Below are 15303 nucleotides of genomic sequence, written 5' to 3' on the forward strand. Positions count from 1 at the left end.
TTATCCAAAAAACGAGAAAGAAGCGAAGTGATCGAAACCCGTGTTTTTTTTATAGGCATGAATAATTTGCATAATGTGCAGCTCTTTAAGGTGGTAGATCTATTTCTATTGGGTACTCGGAATTTGCATGCTAGGGTGTCTATTATAGTAGTTTACATATCAAAATTTGGGTGAATAAAAGAAAGGTAAACCTTTCTTTTATTCACCAGCGAGTGGTGAATAAAAGAAAGGTTGAAATCGCCAGCGAGTAGAGTGAATAAAAGAAAGGTAAACCTTTCTTTTATTCACTCTACTCGCTGGCGATTTCACTGTCCATTTTTCACCAAAATATTTCCCCCCAAGACCTTCCAGCGACCCTCAGAGACGTTCACTGCTATAAATACTGGAACCATTGTTTTGTTTTATGAGTGTATCTTATGTCCTTGTTACTGTATGTCATACCAAATAGCCTATTATTTATTTTTTTTTATAAAGCAGATACTTGGAAAATTAATAAATCCGCTCATTTCCCTCGTAGTTATAAACTTCCAGAGTGCAAAATGCAACTGTGGGAGTATATCTTAATCTCGGCCGACTGTTCAAACGAACGGTAAATATAAAGTTAATCGGTGCACGTCTAGTTTCAAGGGAGGAAAGATTTATTTTCGTAATATAAATTTTCAACAATACAGGAACGTATTTCTAAATTTGGATGCCTTATAAAATCCTAGTAAAGGGTCTAGCATAGTTGGTACCGTTGCTCTCTCTCTCACACACCAGTGGCGTAGCTACCATGTAGGCAGGCAAGGCAATTGCCTCCGGGCCCCGGCGTCTTTTGGCTGTCTCCTGTTTTTGCAATTTTCATTAATTAAGTAGGGGCCCGAACATGTTCTTTGACTCCGGGCCCGAAAAAGGGTAGTTACTCTACTGACACACACACCATATAGAAAAGACCCGATTCGATTTCCGTAGTTGGCTGAAGTTGAAAAATACTTCCGAAAGGGGGGGGGGAGGAAACAACAACAACAACTTAATTATATATATTTTTTTTATTGTCCTTGTTGTTAATTTGTCACCGATTGCATGGTTTCTCCTGCCAGAAATGCGGATTTTCATCTGAAAAAACTTGTAAACAGAATACACATAATTGGCGCAAAAGATGTATTGATTCCTCACAGCCTTAGTTTCCTCTACGCAAACCTAAACCGCCCAAGCCACCATTAATTGTAGGAAAATCACAGAAATGAATATGTCATTTGATAACTATGGTTTTATTTGAAAGAGTTTCTGAACTATGGTTTTATTTGAAAGAGTTTCTGAACTATGGTTTTATTTCAAAGAGTTTCTTTTTTATATATCTGAGATTTGATTTAATACAATTCGATGTATTGAATAACTGTAACTTGTGCAACTGCAATGTTTTGTATACATGAAATCAAGGTCGTTCAAATTTGATTAATCCCAACATTTATCTGCCATTATGAATTTGTCACAAGAGGGCAGAATGATAGTCATTTCACGAACCTGAATGGAAGGAAGTTAGTGACTTGGGTGGTGGTTTGAAGACAAAGGACTTGACAGATGATTTGAGCCGGTTTACCAACTATGTTGCTGATATGAAGATTTCGAACGGATTTTAGTGTACAGTAATAGTGCTACCTCAGTGAAAGACGGCCGTAAGCAAAGGTGTAAAATATCTGAGTATTCAATTACTATAAAAGTGGGTTTTCAACTGACGTCACTTTTAGAGAAAGCACATGGTACCCATCATGCATTTGTTCTCTAGTATGTCGTACGCCATGTTGTGAATTTAGCGTTGTTGGTTCTACAAATCTGCTGCATCACGGTAAGTTTATGTACTATTGAGCATAATGTATGACATTGACCAAGATATGAATTTCTTATTTTTGTGCTAGTCGCTTTATTACAAGTAAATTTATAGATAAATTGTCATATATTGGTACCTAATGCGTGCTCTGTAGCTGACGCCATAACGCCATTGTGTATATGGAAAGCTGTAAGCCTTGTATTATCGGCTGTTGAACTTGGTAAGAGCGGAAATAAAGCTTTACCAGGTATTGCACATACTAACGTTGCGTCGCACCTTTTTACTCAAATTGTGTTGTTTTCAATGTAAAATTGAACACTGAGGCTAGCCTAGAATGAAATTTGTTTTCCTTTGAAGTTTGGTGAAATTTCAAACTGTCATTAGACAACTTTCATTTAAAAAAGTTATCGAGAAAGTGACTAACATAAAAATACTAAATTATACACCCAGTGTTGTGATTTCGATTTTGGCGCCTTGTAATTATATACTTAGAATTTAAACAGCGTGGAGAAGTTTCTCGCTCTAAATAAAAGCCTACTATATGCGGAAAATAATCGGTAGTTATGTTTTCGTTTCTTTGGAAGCGTGCTTTTAAAACGCCATATACGAAGAGGTTATTTGTCATAGACATGCACTGAAATGTTAAGTGGTCTCCTAGTTAATTGTTCCCAAACACTTCGAATGGAGCATAAGATATTTTTGGAAGTACTTTATCTTTCGTGAATTTTAATTTTTTATGTGATCGGTATCATTCAAGTGATTTTGAAGCTTAAGTCAAGTATTTGACAGGAATTACAGGAAAATAACATATACTGAAGTTGTAAAAGGTAGCCTTAGTAGAGCAGTAAGAAATTTGACGTTTTGTTGTTTTGACACATGACTTTCTTTACCGATATTTAAATATATGTCTATTTGTTTACACCTTGGAACTCTGATTGATGTCACATATTAACTGCCATTCTCAAGATTTGCTTTGCAGAGCATTTTAATGTTCTGCAAAGCCAAGTGTATTCTGAATTGTTCCTAAACGTTGCAATGCATCCCTTTAACCAATTATTCAAAAATGCTATTGTATACTAATAATACTAAATATTGTATACTATACTGTACTAATACTAAATATTGTATACTATACTGTATACTACTAATACTAAATATTGTATACTATACTGTATACTAATAATACTAAATATTGTATACTCAAATTATTAAATAAGTTTTCTTGGTGATTGAATTCATTTCATTTACTAATAAGTGATGCAATTAAAAAATAATCTTATTAAAATGATCAATTTTTGAATAGAATCAGGTGCAATAGAAATTTGACATTATATTGGTTGCAGATCACTCATTTTAAATGAAATACCTTGCAGTAACAATAAAAACATTCTGCTCATGAAGTTAATGATTATTATGGTCAGTTTTACAAAATCTTTGTTAATATATATGTATTTATTTTCTTTTATAGTATGAATGAAGTGGTTTGGGAAAGCCGACAGCAGCACGGAATGCTTGCCAACGGAAGTGGTCATTCGGAGATGAACAGTGTACCTTCTGTACGGCATAGTGCATCTCGTTCCCAGGACGATGCAATGGTTGGATATTTCTTTCAGAGACCTCAAACTGATCCTGATTTTCAGAGCTATAATAAACAAACACGTTGGGCTTTAGGAGATGATAGTGTTTTGGAGGTAAGGAGAGAATTGAATGTGGTGTGAAATTTTTAATTGGCTTTAGGAAATGTCATTTTTATAAACCAAACAAGCATTATTTTCAGTTTAAACCAACATAGCACTCTATTAATATAATGACTTGCTCCATCTCTTTTTTGTTTGTTTTGATTTCTGAAATTGACTGTTTTCATTTCATTCTAATTTCTAATGTTTTATCAAAATTAACGAAAAATGTAGCTTTTTTATTCATTTTTTTGTGCCGAACCTTATTTCTAGAGTTATAAAATGTTTATTACATTAACAAATTGTAGTGTTCATTAATTTCTGGGGTTATAAGTTCAGAATCACCTACATTAATTTTGTTTTTTCCATGCCTATTCACGAGCTTTAGTATATAAAGTAGTGTTTGAAAATTATTTTAGAGATTTTAACACAAACAGTTAATATAGCATTCTGTCACGTTGAAGTCGGTTATTCTGTTCTCATCAGACTTAAACAGAGCCTCAATGTCTGTTCAGAAAATAAATTAGTGTATTGAATGAATTAATGGGTGTAGGAAATTGTTTCCTGTGTTATATTAATACACTGATTATTATTAAATATATATATATTTAATTCGTCTAGAGTAGTGTTTTAATTTTCTTTTAAAATTCAAGAATATAGCTAAATTATTTATAAAGAGATATTCTTTGTATGCTCAACCACACGTACATACCATAACCTACAAAATAATATTACATCACAGTCTCTGGCAACATATCCATGGGGCAAAGCTAAAAGCATACTACTGTAACAACCGCTTTTAGCTTGGGGTCAAGCTAAAAGCTTTTGGTACGGTAACTCAGTATTTTTGTTTTAAATACAGTAGAGCTAATCCAAAGAGTCGATAATCCAAACTAATTGGGACTAGGGGTAGTTCGGATTTTCGAACTTATGAAAAATAGTGTTCTGGAGACAAAAAAAAAAAAAGTTTAGTAGGTTTAGAAATAAAAATACTAGCTTTAAAATCTGAAGGACTGCCTAATTTTTTGTTAAAATCCACCTCCTTTTCACACAACAGAGATCCAGATATGGGTTCTCCTAAACTTTGTCTCTGTGTGAACCATAAGTAAATTCCATCTTCGAGGGAGTCATTAACTATTCTCATAATTTTTTTTTTGCACCATCTGAATCAAGTTTCAATGCGAGCTTTAAAATTTTTTCCTTGTTTTTAATTTCTGTTATGGTTGACTTTCCAACATAAAATTTTTCTGCCCTTTGAAAGTCTTTAAAATCTCAATCTTCGATTCAATTGGTACAAATTTCTGCTTCCTTTTAAAAGACGAAGAAAAACTATACTGTAAAAACTCTGTTCAGAATCTTTTTACTCTGTATCTCACTTAAATGAATAGGAATTAACTCAACAAATGTATTGTTAGTAATAACGTTTGCAGTGTTTGAGCACAAAATAGTTTGCAATTTTTTCCAGTTGTGTTTGACTATAGTATATCAATTTTTAAACATATATTTTGTGATTTATCACATATGGATGTAGATGTTCAGAATCTTTACTCCGTATCTCACTTGTGTGTATCGTGTTAGTTGCAATTTCTGGGTGCTGTGTTTTGTTATTGATTGATGCTTACCTTTTTTTACTTTTTTTAGCTTTTACAACAAAAAAAAAAAAAAAAGGTCAGTGAACAAAAATATCACATTACAAAGCGTTATGTTTAAGTAGTACTGTATGTATTATCAATTAAGCTATGTACATAAGCATAAATTTATTTTTATTTTACTAACCTGCGGATAATATTCTTCTGATTTTCATGCATCATTTAATTTTGTTAATTGGTAAGGAGCAAAAAAAGGTGTAAATTTGTGCTTTAAATCTTCATTTTTATAGCCTGCGGATAATATTCTTCCAATTTTCGCTTATTAGAATTGCCATTTAATAAAATCAGAATTCAATTTGCAAACATGATCACAATAACCGGTGCTTACTGTAATTATTTTATGGCACCAGCATAATAAAATAAATGCTGGCTTGTTAGGATTATTGATGTTCAAATTTTCAATGTTCTACGTAATTAACATCTTCTGTACATTTTAAGTATTGATATTGAATTGGTCATTAATGGCCACTCATTTCTCTGGTAATGCACTATAAAATCAAATAAATGAAGATTTGTTTTAGTTGAAAGAGGGATAGTATGTTTTGTTATTCGGTTTTTAGGAGCATTAGCAACTAAGGCCATATTGCTCCGGGGATATGCGGTGGTCATTCCCTGACCTTTCTGTATTTGGTGGGCACGGGCTCGCACCCCGGTCTAATCAAGAAGCGTGTGCTATGCACTGCTGCTCCTGCCCACCTGGCTACGGGGGCGCCTGGATAGCATGTTATTCACTACTATAATATCCCTTTATCTTAATTTATTCACAAAAGTTTTCCCCTCAAAATGCGATATTAGTATGCATTTTTTGTAAATTCTATTTCTGCTTTCCATTCTGTTTAACTACGTGCCAGTTAATAAATAAAATAATAATTAATAAAAAATAATAATGATAACCATTAATGTTTTACGTAGCTTTCATTTTTTTAACACTAATTGCAAATAAGGTATGTAAAGGTGTTGATATATATATTCTTCAAATTTTAATAAAACAGTCTGTGCACAGTTTTTAAATTTTCTTTTTGACAGTTTATTGTTGGTTATTTTATTTTTAAATGACATAATAAATAATTTGCATGTTAATGAAGTATCAGCTTTTTCTGAGGCTGTGTGTAGTCATTAGTATGCATGATATGCTGTTTGATATCAAAGCCAATAATTTTATTGGCTTAGGAATATTTTCTATACTTTTCAGTATATTTCTCTGATATTTTATCAGTAATGATTGAGTCATGGACTCTTATTAAAATTTGAAAAATATATATAAATATCTTTGGATGCCTTACTTTTAATCATTCTGAAGTAATATTAGTTTTCTTGGAGTTGTTTCATTAATCGAGCTAAAGCTCCTTTGATTTCTATTGATTTATCTGACTAATCATTTATTATATAACTGATTTGTGTGTAAAAACCTCTTCCCTCACTGGTCATGAAGGTTAAATTGTTTATATTTGTAAACATTGATATTTCTTCACACTTGCTTTATAACATGATATTCTGCACTACACCAACAATGAGATATGTGATGTTTTTTCATAATTGCTTTCCAATTGCAAGTCGTCTTCCAATATTTGAGGGAAAAAAAACAGCATGCCCTCAAATTGGTAGTATTATTTTTAATGGACTTTTCTTGCATCTAAATTGTTAAATCTTAAAAGTTTTATTCATTGTTGAAATTTTAAAATCAAACATGATAGTTTATATGTAAAGCCCAGGTTGTCCTTTTAAGGCATAATTTTGAACTTTCCTTAGTGAATTGTAATCAAATAAATTGGAAATTAATTTAGGGAATTTACTATTAGTGGTACTTGAAATGGCTAAACCGAAAATGTTACAGGCATTGGCAAAGTTATTTTTTCTTCCAGTTTCACACTAAAGAAATATAAAATTTTGATGTAAGCTTACGATAAAATTCTTTTTAAGGATATGTTTTGTGGATTTTGAAATGCAGACCTAAGTAAACAGTATAATTCAAGCTACTCAGTTATCAGTGTAGACCAGATTGATTTTTTTTTTTTTTTATTAAGTATCATTATGAAATTTTGTTAACAAAATATAATCTAATTTAGATAATTACCACTTAAATGAATAGGAATTAACTCAGCAAATGTATTGTTAATAATAATGTTTGCACTGTTTGAACACAAAATAGTTCAGTTATAGGATATTATAGTAATATCCTATAATTATGCACAACTGGATGAACAAAATATTATACAATATTTTGTTTATCCAGTATACTGGATAATATTTTGTTTATCCAGTTGTGCATAATTATAGGATATCAAATTTAAACATATATTTTGTGATTTATCACATATGGATGTAGATTTTTAAACAAATTAAAGATACTTTTTTTAAGCTCAATATATTTATAAATATACTATTCTTAATGGGGTTTAATTAATGATATTACATAAATAGTTACCATATAAAGCCTTTGTGATTGCCTAATGATATTTATTTATTACCATCAAATTTGAATTAAAAAATACCACTTGAAAGAATTAGCTAAACTTGAGAAAAAGTATTTTTACTTCTGAAATAGCTCCTTTTTTTTAACACTTTTTAATTGGTTTAATTTGTCTGATACAGTATAGTAGTACTCCTATAAAAAATTTGGGTACTAGTAAAGTCTACTTGTGCCATGGCCCATATGCCTTGTTGTCTGTAATAGCAATATATTTGTTTGTTCTTTTAGGTAATAGCATTTAATTGTAATTGTTCCATCAGCATCCCATTTTTATAAGCTTATATTATGTGACAGGCAACTCTCGGTTTACGAACAAGTTCCATTCTAAGACTTTGTTTGTTGTGTGATTCTTGCATTCCTGAGCTTTTATGATATGTATCGTATATGTTAGCAGCCGTTTTAAAGCATTAAAACCATGTACTAAACATCGAATAGTCTATACCAGTAGTTCTCAACCTTTTTTTGCTTGTGGCCCACTTCTGAGTTTCATTCACCTCTGTGGCCTCCACCCCCTCATATTGTTTAATTATAATATGTACTTTACCAACTGCACTTTTTATTTATGACATGTATTATTTGTTTATAATATAAGGAATATTAATAATAAAAAAGGGGTTTATTAACTACAATCTTTATTTATAATAGAATTTTTACTTATACAATATTTTGTTTATTCACAATATACAATTATTGTCCAAACAAAAAATATTACTATAATATTATTGTCCCTTAGTTTAGTGAGATCCGTGCAGATCTCACCGATTTCTTTTTTATATTAGTATTAATTTTATTCTAGAAGTGAACTTTCCATGGCCCCAAATTTTGCTACTTTTACTCGTGGTCCCTCAGAAATACGGCATGGCCCCCCATTTAGAACCACTGGTCTATACAATACATTTTATTATAATGTATGTATGCATTATGATTTATTGTATATGATACATAACATAAAATAAAATAAAAGAATAAAAAAAACATGATATAAAATAGAAATAAAGAAAATGAGTACTAACATAACATATGTATTCAACTTTTACCCATCGATATCTTCATCAGAGTTCAACATTCTACGTGATGTGGCATGTAAACCAATGTTTTTTTTACTGGCTAGATTAGTTTTATTAACCAAGAACAGTTCAGTATAATTATCATGTAATAATTTTCTGATAATTATTGTAATAAATACATTTTTTAAAAGTTTATTTATTTAAATCTTAGTTTTGTTCATTATACGCTTGGCACTTCGTTTTATAAGGAACTCTATCTATTGGCAACTTTAAGAAAAAATTTGAATGAATTGTGGTGTTCGTTATAGCGAATGTTTGTAAATAGAGAGTTGCCTGTATACTTATAGCTACAAGTATAATATAATATATTAAGCTTATTATATTACACCTTATGTTAATATGGATAATTAATAATATTCTCCATAGTCAGTACTACTCTCCATCCAAGCACAATAATAATAAAAATGCACCATGTTTATCACAACAGTATTTATATTAAAAAAATTCTGACAGGTTACTTACCCATCCTTTAGGTTTTCTAACCTTTCACATGCAATCCCAGAAATCAGGCTTCTTGAAAAAAAACTTGTCATGTGTAGCCAATGGGAAAAAAAAGCATTGTTCAAATTTTTCTTTTTTAATTTCTCTGTAGGAATTAAAGAAAACCCACAAACTATATTTAGAAACTGGTACGTCAGTTATTGCAAGAATTTGTCTACTCTTTGTAATGCATCTAATCAAAGTTTGTTATTGTGGTTGAGAATATGCATGCATTTTTTTCTGAGGATAGGTTTGGAGGGGGGGGACAGAAAAGATTAGGACTAGTAGTCACAATGTACTGAAATTGCATCACACAAACGTGTTATAGTAAAAAGTACAAGCCATGTAAAGGCATTGCCAGAAAGTTCCCCTACCCTGTTGTCGAACCAGCAGTTACCTTCTTTTTTAGTTCAGAGCTAAATAATATGGAAATATTGATATCTTGTGCATTTATATTCACAACTGACATGGAAATGTTTTGAATTCCTCTGAGAGTAAAAAGAAAAAAAAAAACACGTTTGCATCCCTGTTGTTGGGAAGCTTTGTTTTAGAAACTTCCAGTGGCTATATTCGAATATTTTGAAAAATAATTCAGTTTTGTATGCTACCAGATTATTTAATTTCTCAAGGGTAGTTTTTATTTACATGTCAAAGAAACATTGTTATGTACATATTTGAGAAACATAATTAGTTTGTTTCGTACAGCTGCTATTTAAACATCGTTTCTTGTTAGTATTAATACAACTAATTAACTGATTAATACAACTAAATAACTTGTTAGTATTAAGACGACTAATCAGCCGACCGGGCTAGCCGAGTGGGTAAAGTACCTGCCCGGCAACCCAAAGGTCGCGGGTTCGATTCCCGCCTCGGGCTTGGATCAAAGTACTGCAAAAACCTTGGGAGGTGCAATATGGCCACAGCAGCCGATGCGCCAACAACTACCAAATCAAAGACGACTAATCCTTGTTTTTTGTTTATATTAATTGTTGGCTAGCTTTCATAGTAACACTTCTGTAGATTTGAATAAGCTATATATACTTGTAACATTTAAAAAAAAGAATGCATCTGTTTACCAAAGAAAATCCATAAAATTGAGTATAATTGCTACCAGCAAAGATCAACAAGGATACTTTTAGTCAAAAACAACAACTTTTTTTTTTGATCAAGTAGAACCAAATTCTGAATATAATTGCTCTTTATATTTGCATCCAACCATTGCTGAAATCTGGCCTGGAAAAACGTAAACAGCACATGATTAAAATTTTCAACCAATTCTTTGCAGTTTCAGCAGTCTTAAATACCTGTCAGACTTTTCACTTCAACATCAATAATTTCTTTTTCCATTCTTTAGTCTGCTTAACTTGTGGTCTGGTGAATATGCACCTTTCACTTTTGCTTCAGGCAGTTTTGGAACATATATAATATTCACTAGAAGGCATCATTTTGTGTACTCAAAGCTTTGATAAATTGCTTCACTATTCGTAGCTTAGTGTCCTTAATGGCAGTATAGTGGTTTTAGCTAGTTATTTGGGGGAGTCAGTTTGAATTGTTTTGGATGATGGAGGAATTGTGCCTCTTCAATGAAGGCTGTAATTAGCTGATTCCAAGTACAGAGAGTAAAGTTTTTTTTTTTTGAGTCATTCCACATGATTTAAACCAGTCGGTATGCATATTGACACAGCATAATACATGATAAAAACACCATAGGGTAGCGAAGCCATAACCTTTAGTAATCGGTGTGTTTAAACACCCATCCAACAACAACCTAGCTTAACAGTTGGGCACTTGGTCTGATAGACACCTCAGTAAAATATCTGTTGCACATTAATTAAGAAAGAATGAATAAATGAATTTGGCTAATAACTGAATCGTTAAGTATGTGTACCTTGACTCCAAATAAAGTATATTGACCTTAAAAGAAAAAATTATTAATATCAACTTATAAATATATATGAAAAATATACAAAATACTGCCAGTTATTAATAGCAATTGAATGACACTCACTCGCTCGAAATGAATACCGATACAGGCAGCAGTTAACACCTTCACTGAGTCCCACAGGGTTCGGTGTTGGGTCCACTTTTGTTTTGTATATTTATCAATGATATTGATGAAGGTATATCAGGCTTAGTGTCGAAGTTTGCAGATGATACAAAGGTTGGCAGGGTTGTTAATGACAGTAATGGCAGTGTGCTACTGCAACTGGATCTAGATAATTTGGACAGATGGGCTAAGAAGTGGCAACTGAAGTTTAACCTTGACGAATGCAAAGTACTGCATATGGGTAGAAGTAACCCGAGAGAAAAGTACCAACTGTGTGGTACTACACTTAAGGTGGTAGAAAATGAAAAAGACCTGGGAGTATGAAGTTTTCTGAGCAATGCAAGCAGGCTGCCAGGGCAGATCACGGGGTTTTGTCAATGATATATAGGAATTTTGCTAGCAGGGAAAAGGAGGTGATTGTCCCTCTGTATAAGGCAATGGTCAAGCCACGCCTTGCGTACTGCGTGCAGGTCTGGAGGCCACATTTTAGTAAGGATGTCGATTTGTTTGAACGTGTAAAGAGAAAGGCAACAAGATTGGTGAGGGGAATGAAGGGATCCTCTTACCAAGAGAGGCTTAAGTTCTGCAAATTGCAGTGGCTGGAGACTAGGCACCTGCACGGTGATCTGATTGAAGTGTATAAGGCCTTGAATTGGTTGAGCACACTGAATTCTGATGGGATCCTTCCACTTGTTCAGATTATGAACCTAAGGGTGCAAAAATTCAAATTAAGAAAAGACAGATGTATAATAGATGTGCAGAAATTTGCCTTTAGCCAGCAAGTGGTTAATTGCTGAAACAAACTTCCATCTGTCGTGGTGGAAGTTGATAGGTTGAATAAATTTAAGGAGGAACTGGACAGGCATTTGGAGGGAATGGTGTGTTTTTTTTTTTTTTTTTTTTTTTGGCTGATGCTGCATAAGCTCGTACACTTGCTTTCTTGCATCACATGCCACTACTACTACTGCTTCCTCATGCAAATATGTGGCTTCAGATTTTTAATCCACTGCGAGGGGAAACCACCCTACTTTTGAATGAACTTTTACTTCCAATTTGACAAAAGAAAAACAATAGTTTATCAAGCAACCTTCATTGGAGGCTGATTAATTTAGTCATAGTGAGAAGAAAGTCCAGTGTCTCTCAGAAAAGTCTGCAGTGAAAGTGTGACGATCATGAGATTTCAATCTACCTGCAGATTTGTTTCTACTTATATATTATGTATGGATGCAGAAATATGTAGCAACTTTTAACTCTGCTTACAATTAAGAAAAGTTGCAGTCAACAAAATATAAACATAAAACTGTAGGTTCTTTGATTTTAGAGTTGATAAAATCATTCATTGTAAGAAAATTCAAATTTACAAATGCACACATATTTCTGCCTTGTTGGCTTGACAGCTTTTGTGCACTTTTTCTGTTTGGAAGATGCATATTTTATGAAATAAATGATAAATAAAAATCATTTCATGTAATAAATAAAATGTAAACAATTAGAATCAGACTTGCCAAATAAAAAGATTCTTTTTATATCAACCAAGTGCTCTTCACAATTATAAATACAATAATTATTGCGATGAAAGAACAAACCTTTCTACAGTTACCGGTTTTTTTTTTAATTAAATTTACCTATTTAATAAACAAATAGGTTTTATTTGTCATTGCTTGTAGAAAGCAGATTAAAATAATAATGCCCCTCTAGGAAATGGATTAAACTAATAAAGCTAGTTTACTTCTAGGAAACAGATGAACTAGGAAGGTAATCATAAGAAAAATGGGGGTGTTAACTGTTAGGGAATGCATGAGTGAGCAGAAAAAAATTGGTGTGCGGCACCTGTCAGGCTCTTTTTTACATTTACTCTGAGGAAAACAAAATATTGGTGAAAAAACAACCTGAGCAAAACCAGATATATATTTAGGAAGGCTGAGAAAGTTTCAGTCATTAATCTTTGACCCAAAAAAAATGTGCAAAAGATTTTTTTCTAGCAAGTCATCTTGGAGGCCTGTGTGATCGCTTCCAGGTTAAATTTGTGTCTCTTTATGCATGTTGTTGGAGAAAGATTAAGGCCGCCATCAGCATTTAGTTTACCCAATCCATTTAAAGCCTAAGCACTTCAGGTCTCCTTGTAGGTACCTAGTTTCTAGGTATTGAAATTTGTAGAACTGAAGTCTTTCTTGCCAAGAATATCACTCTTTTGTATTCCTGACTAATCTTGTTGCTTTTTTCTGCACCTGTTCCTGCAGATCCACATCTGTCCAAAAATGAGGCTTTCAGAGAATTATATGCAGTATTCAAGATGCAGTCTAATCATTGCTTATAAAATGGAATAATGATCTCCCTGTCCTTGCTGTAAAAATTCCTATGTATATATATCACTGATAGAATGCCATAAGCTTCCCTAGCAGACTGTCTACATTTCTCATATAGCTTCACATCAGACTACAATTATCCTCGGTCTTTTTAATTTCTCCACCTGAGTGTACCGCCCAATGGTATGTTATTCTGTAAATTCTGCTGCTCATAAGCAGTATGATATATATAACAATCCTGATTCCTGTCATTAATTATGCTGCCAACCTTTGTTTCATCTGTGAAATTTGACAGCAAGCTCGATATGCCTTCATCAGTATCGTTAATAAATATTGAAAACAGTAGGGCCCAGCACTGAAATTTTAGGAATTCTATTAAGAACATCAGTTTAAGAAGAGCAGTGCCCATTAATAACCATTCTCTGCCTTCTGACATTTTATCTTTTCCCTTTGCCCATAGCAGTAACGTTGCCCCTAATGTCACACTGCTCCAGTTTGTACAGCAGTCTTTCTTGTGGAACATTGTCAAAACCAGATTGTTCAGACAAGATCTCCCTCTTACCAAATTCATGCTGAAATTGCTGTGTCTGTTTCTGTCAAGATGATTCTGCATTACTTCTTTGATCCCATTATTTTCTTGCAACAGAAGTCAAGCATATATGCCTGCAATACTCACTTTGCCCTTTAATTCCCCCTTGTGAGACAGGCTATCCTCTTCTGATATAGGGCTGGTGTTTATTGCTTTTCTATCTCACAGAGGCATCAAGAATACTTAATGTATTGGTTTCTTTCATAGAAAAATCAATATATTTTAGCAAAATGTGAATTGACTAGTTTATTGGCTTTACAGAGACCGTCTTAAGCTGAGAGGCTCAGTGTGTAGAGGAGGAAACAGGGAATTGTAGGGAGTCCGAGTGCATAGCTTGCAGAGCTATTTCAAGTGGCTCATAGTGTTATCTCAATCCCATGTACATGCTAAAACTGCTTAGAATCTCTCTAAAGATAATGTTCTGCTAAACTTTTAGTGGAAAGAAGTGATGGTTGAAGGAGATGCAGTATCAGCTAATACAGTAAATGATGTGTGTAGCATGTCTAAGAAATAATCACTCTGAGGGTGAAGAAAATATTCCTTTCTCACATTTGAAACTTAGCTTTGGTTTGCTTCCTTTTAAAATGACTAAATATAATGTAATATGATACATTGATGTCATATGGTGTAAACCAGTAATTCTCAAACTGTTCCTGCATAAAAAAAAAAAAAAACAATATAGTAGTATTAATGCAGATGATGCAAGGTGCCTCCGTGGGCAGGAGCAGCAGTGCGTAGCACATGCTTCTTGATTAGACCCGGGTTTGAGCCCGTGACCGCTAAAAGACCGCCAAATATGGAGGATGCGGGAAGGTCAGGGAATGACCACCGCATATCCCCGGAGCAATGTGGCCTTAGTTGCTAATGCTCCTAAAAAACAAATAACAACAGCAGATGATGCAAGAAAGCAAGCTTATAGAGCATTAGCCAAAAAAAAAAACATACACAGCTCACCCATCCACACCTTACAAGAATTTGTTTATTTCTTCCTTGAATTTATTCAACCCGTCCACTTCCTCAACAACAGATAGAAGTCTGTTCCAACAATCAACCACACACTGGCTGAAGTCAATCCTGCAACCATCCTTCCTTAACTTGAATTTATGTCTCCTCATGCAAGTGGAAGAATGCCATTAACATTTAGCTTACTCAATCCATTCAAGGCTTTTAACATCTCCGTCAGATCTGAGGTGTTAAAAGGTGCCTAGTCTT

General features: G+C 33.1%; 1 protein-coding gene across 1 annotated transcript in view; it reads left to right on the forward strand.

Annotated features, from left to right (window-relative positions):
- Window positions 1-1494: 1494 nt before the first annotated feature.
- The window catches only part of pum (pumilio), a 415697-nt gene continuing 401888 nt past the window's right edge, over window positions 1495-15303 (forward strand). The window contains exons 1-2 of the mRNA XM_090386283.1: window positions 1495-1825; window positions 3276-3498. Of these exons, the coding sequence (XP_090242409.1) occupies window positions 3277-3498 (222 nt within the window). The 5' untranslated portion in view covers window positions 1495-1825; window position 3276. The remainder of the gene's footprint in view (window positions 1826-3275; window positions 3499-15303) is intronic.

Source organism: Mastigoproctus giganteus, chromosome 12 (genome assembly GCF_048544385.1).
Source record: "Mastigoproctus giganteus isolate SK-2022 chromosome 12, ASM4854438v1, whole genome shotgun sequence".
Taxonomy (NCBI): domain Eukaryota; kingdom Metazoa; phylum Arthropoda; class Arachnida; order Uropygi; family Thelyphonidae; genus Mastigoproctus; species Mastigoproctus giganteus.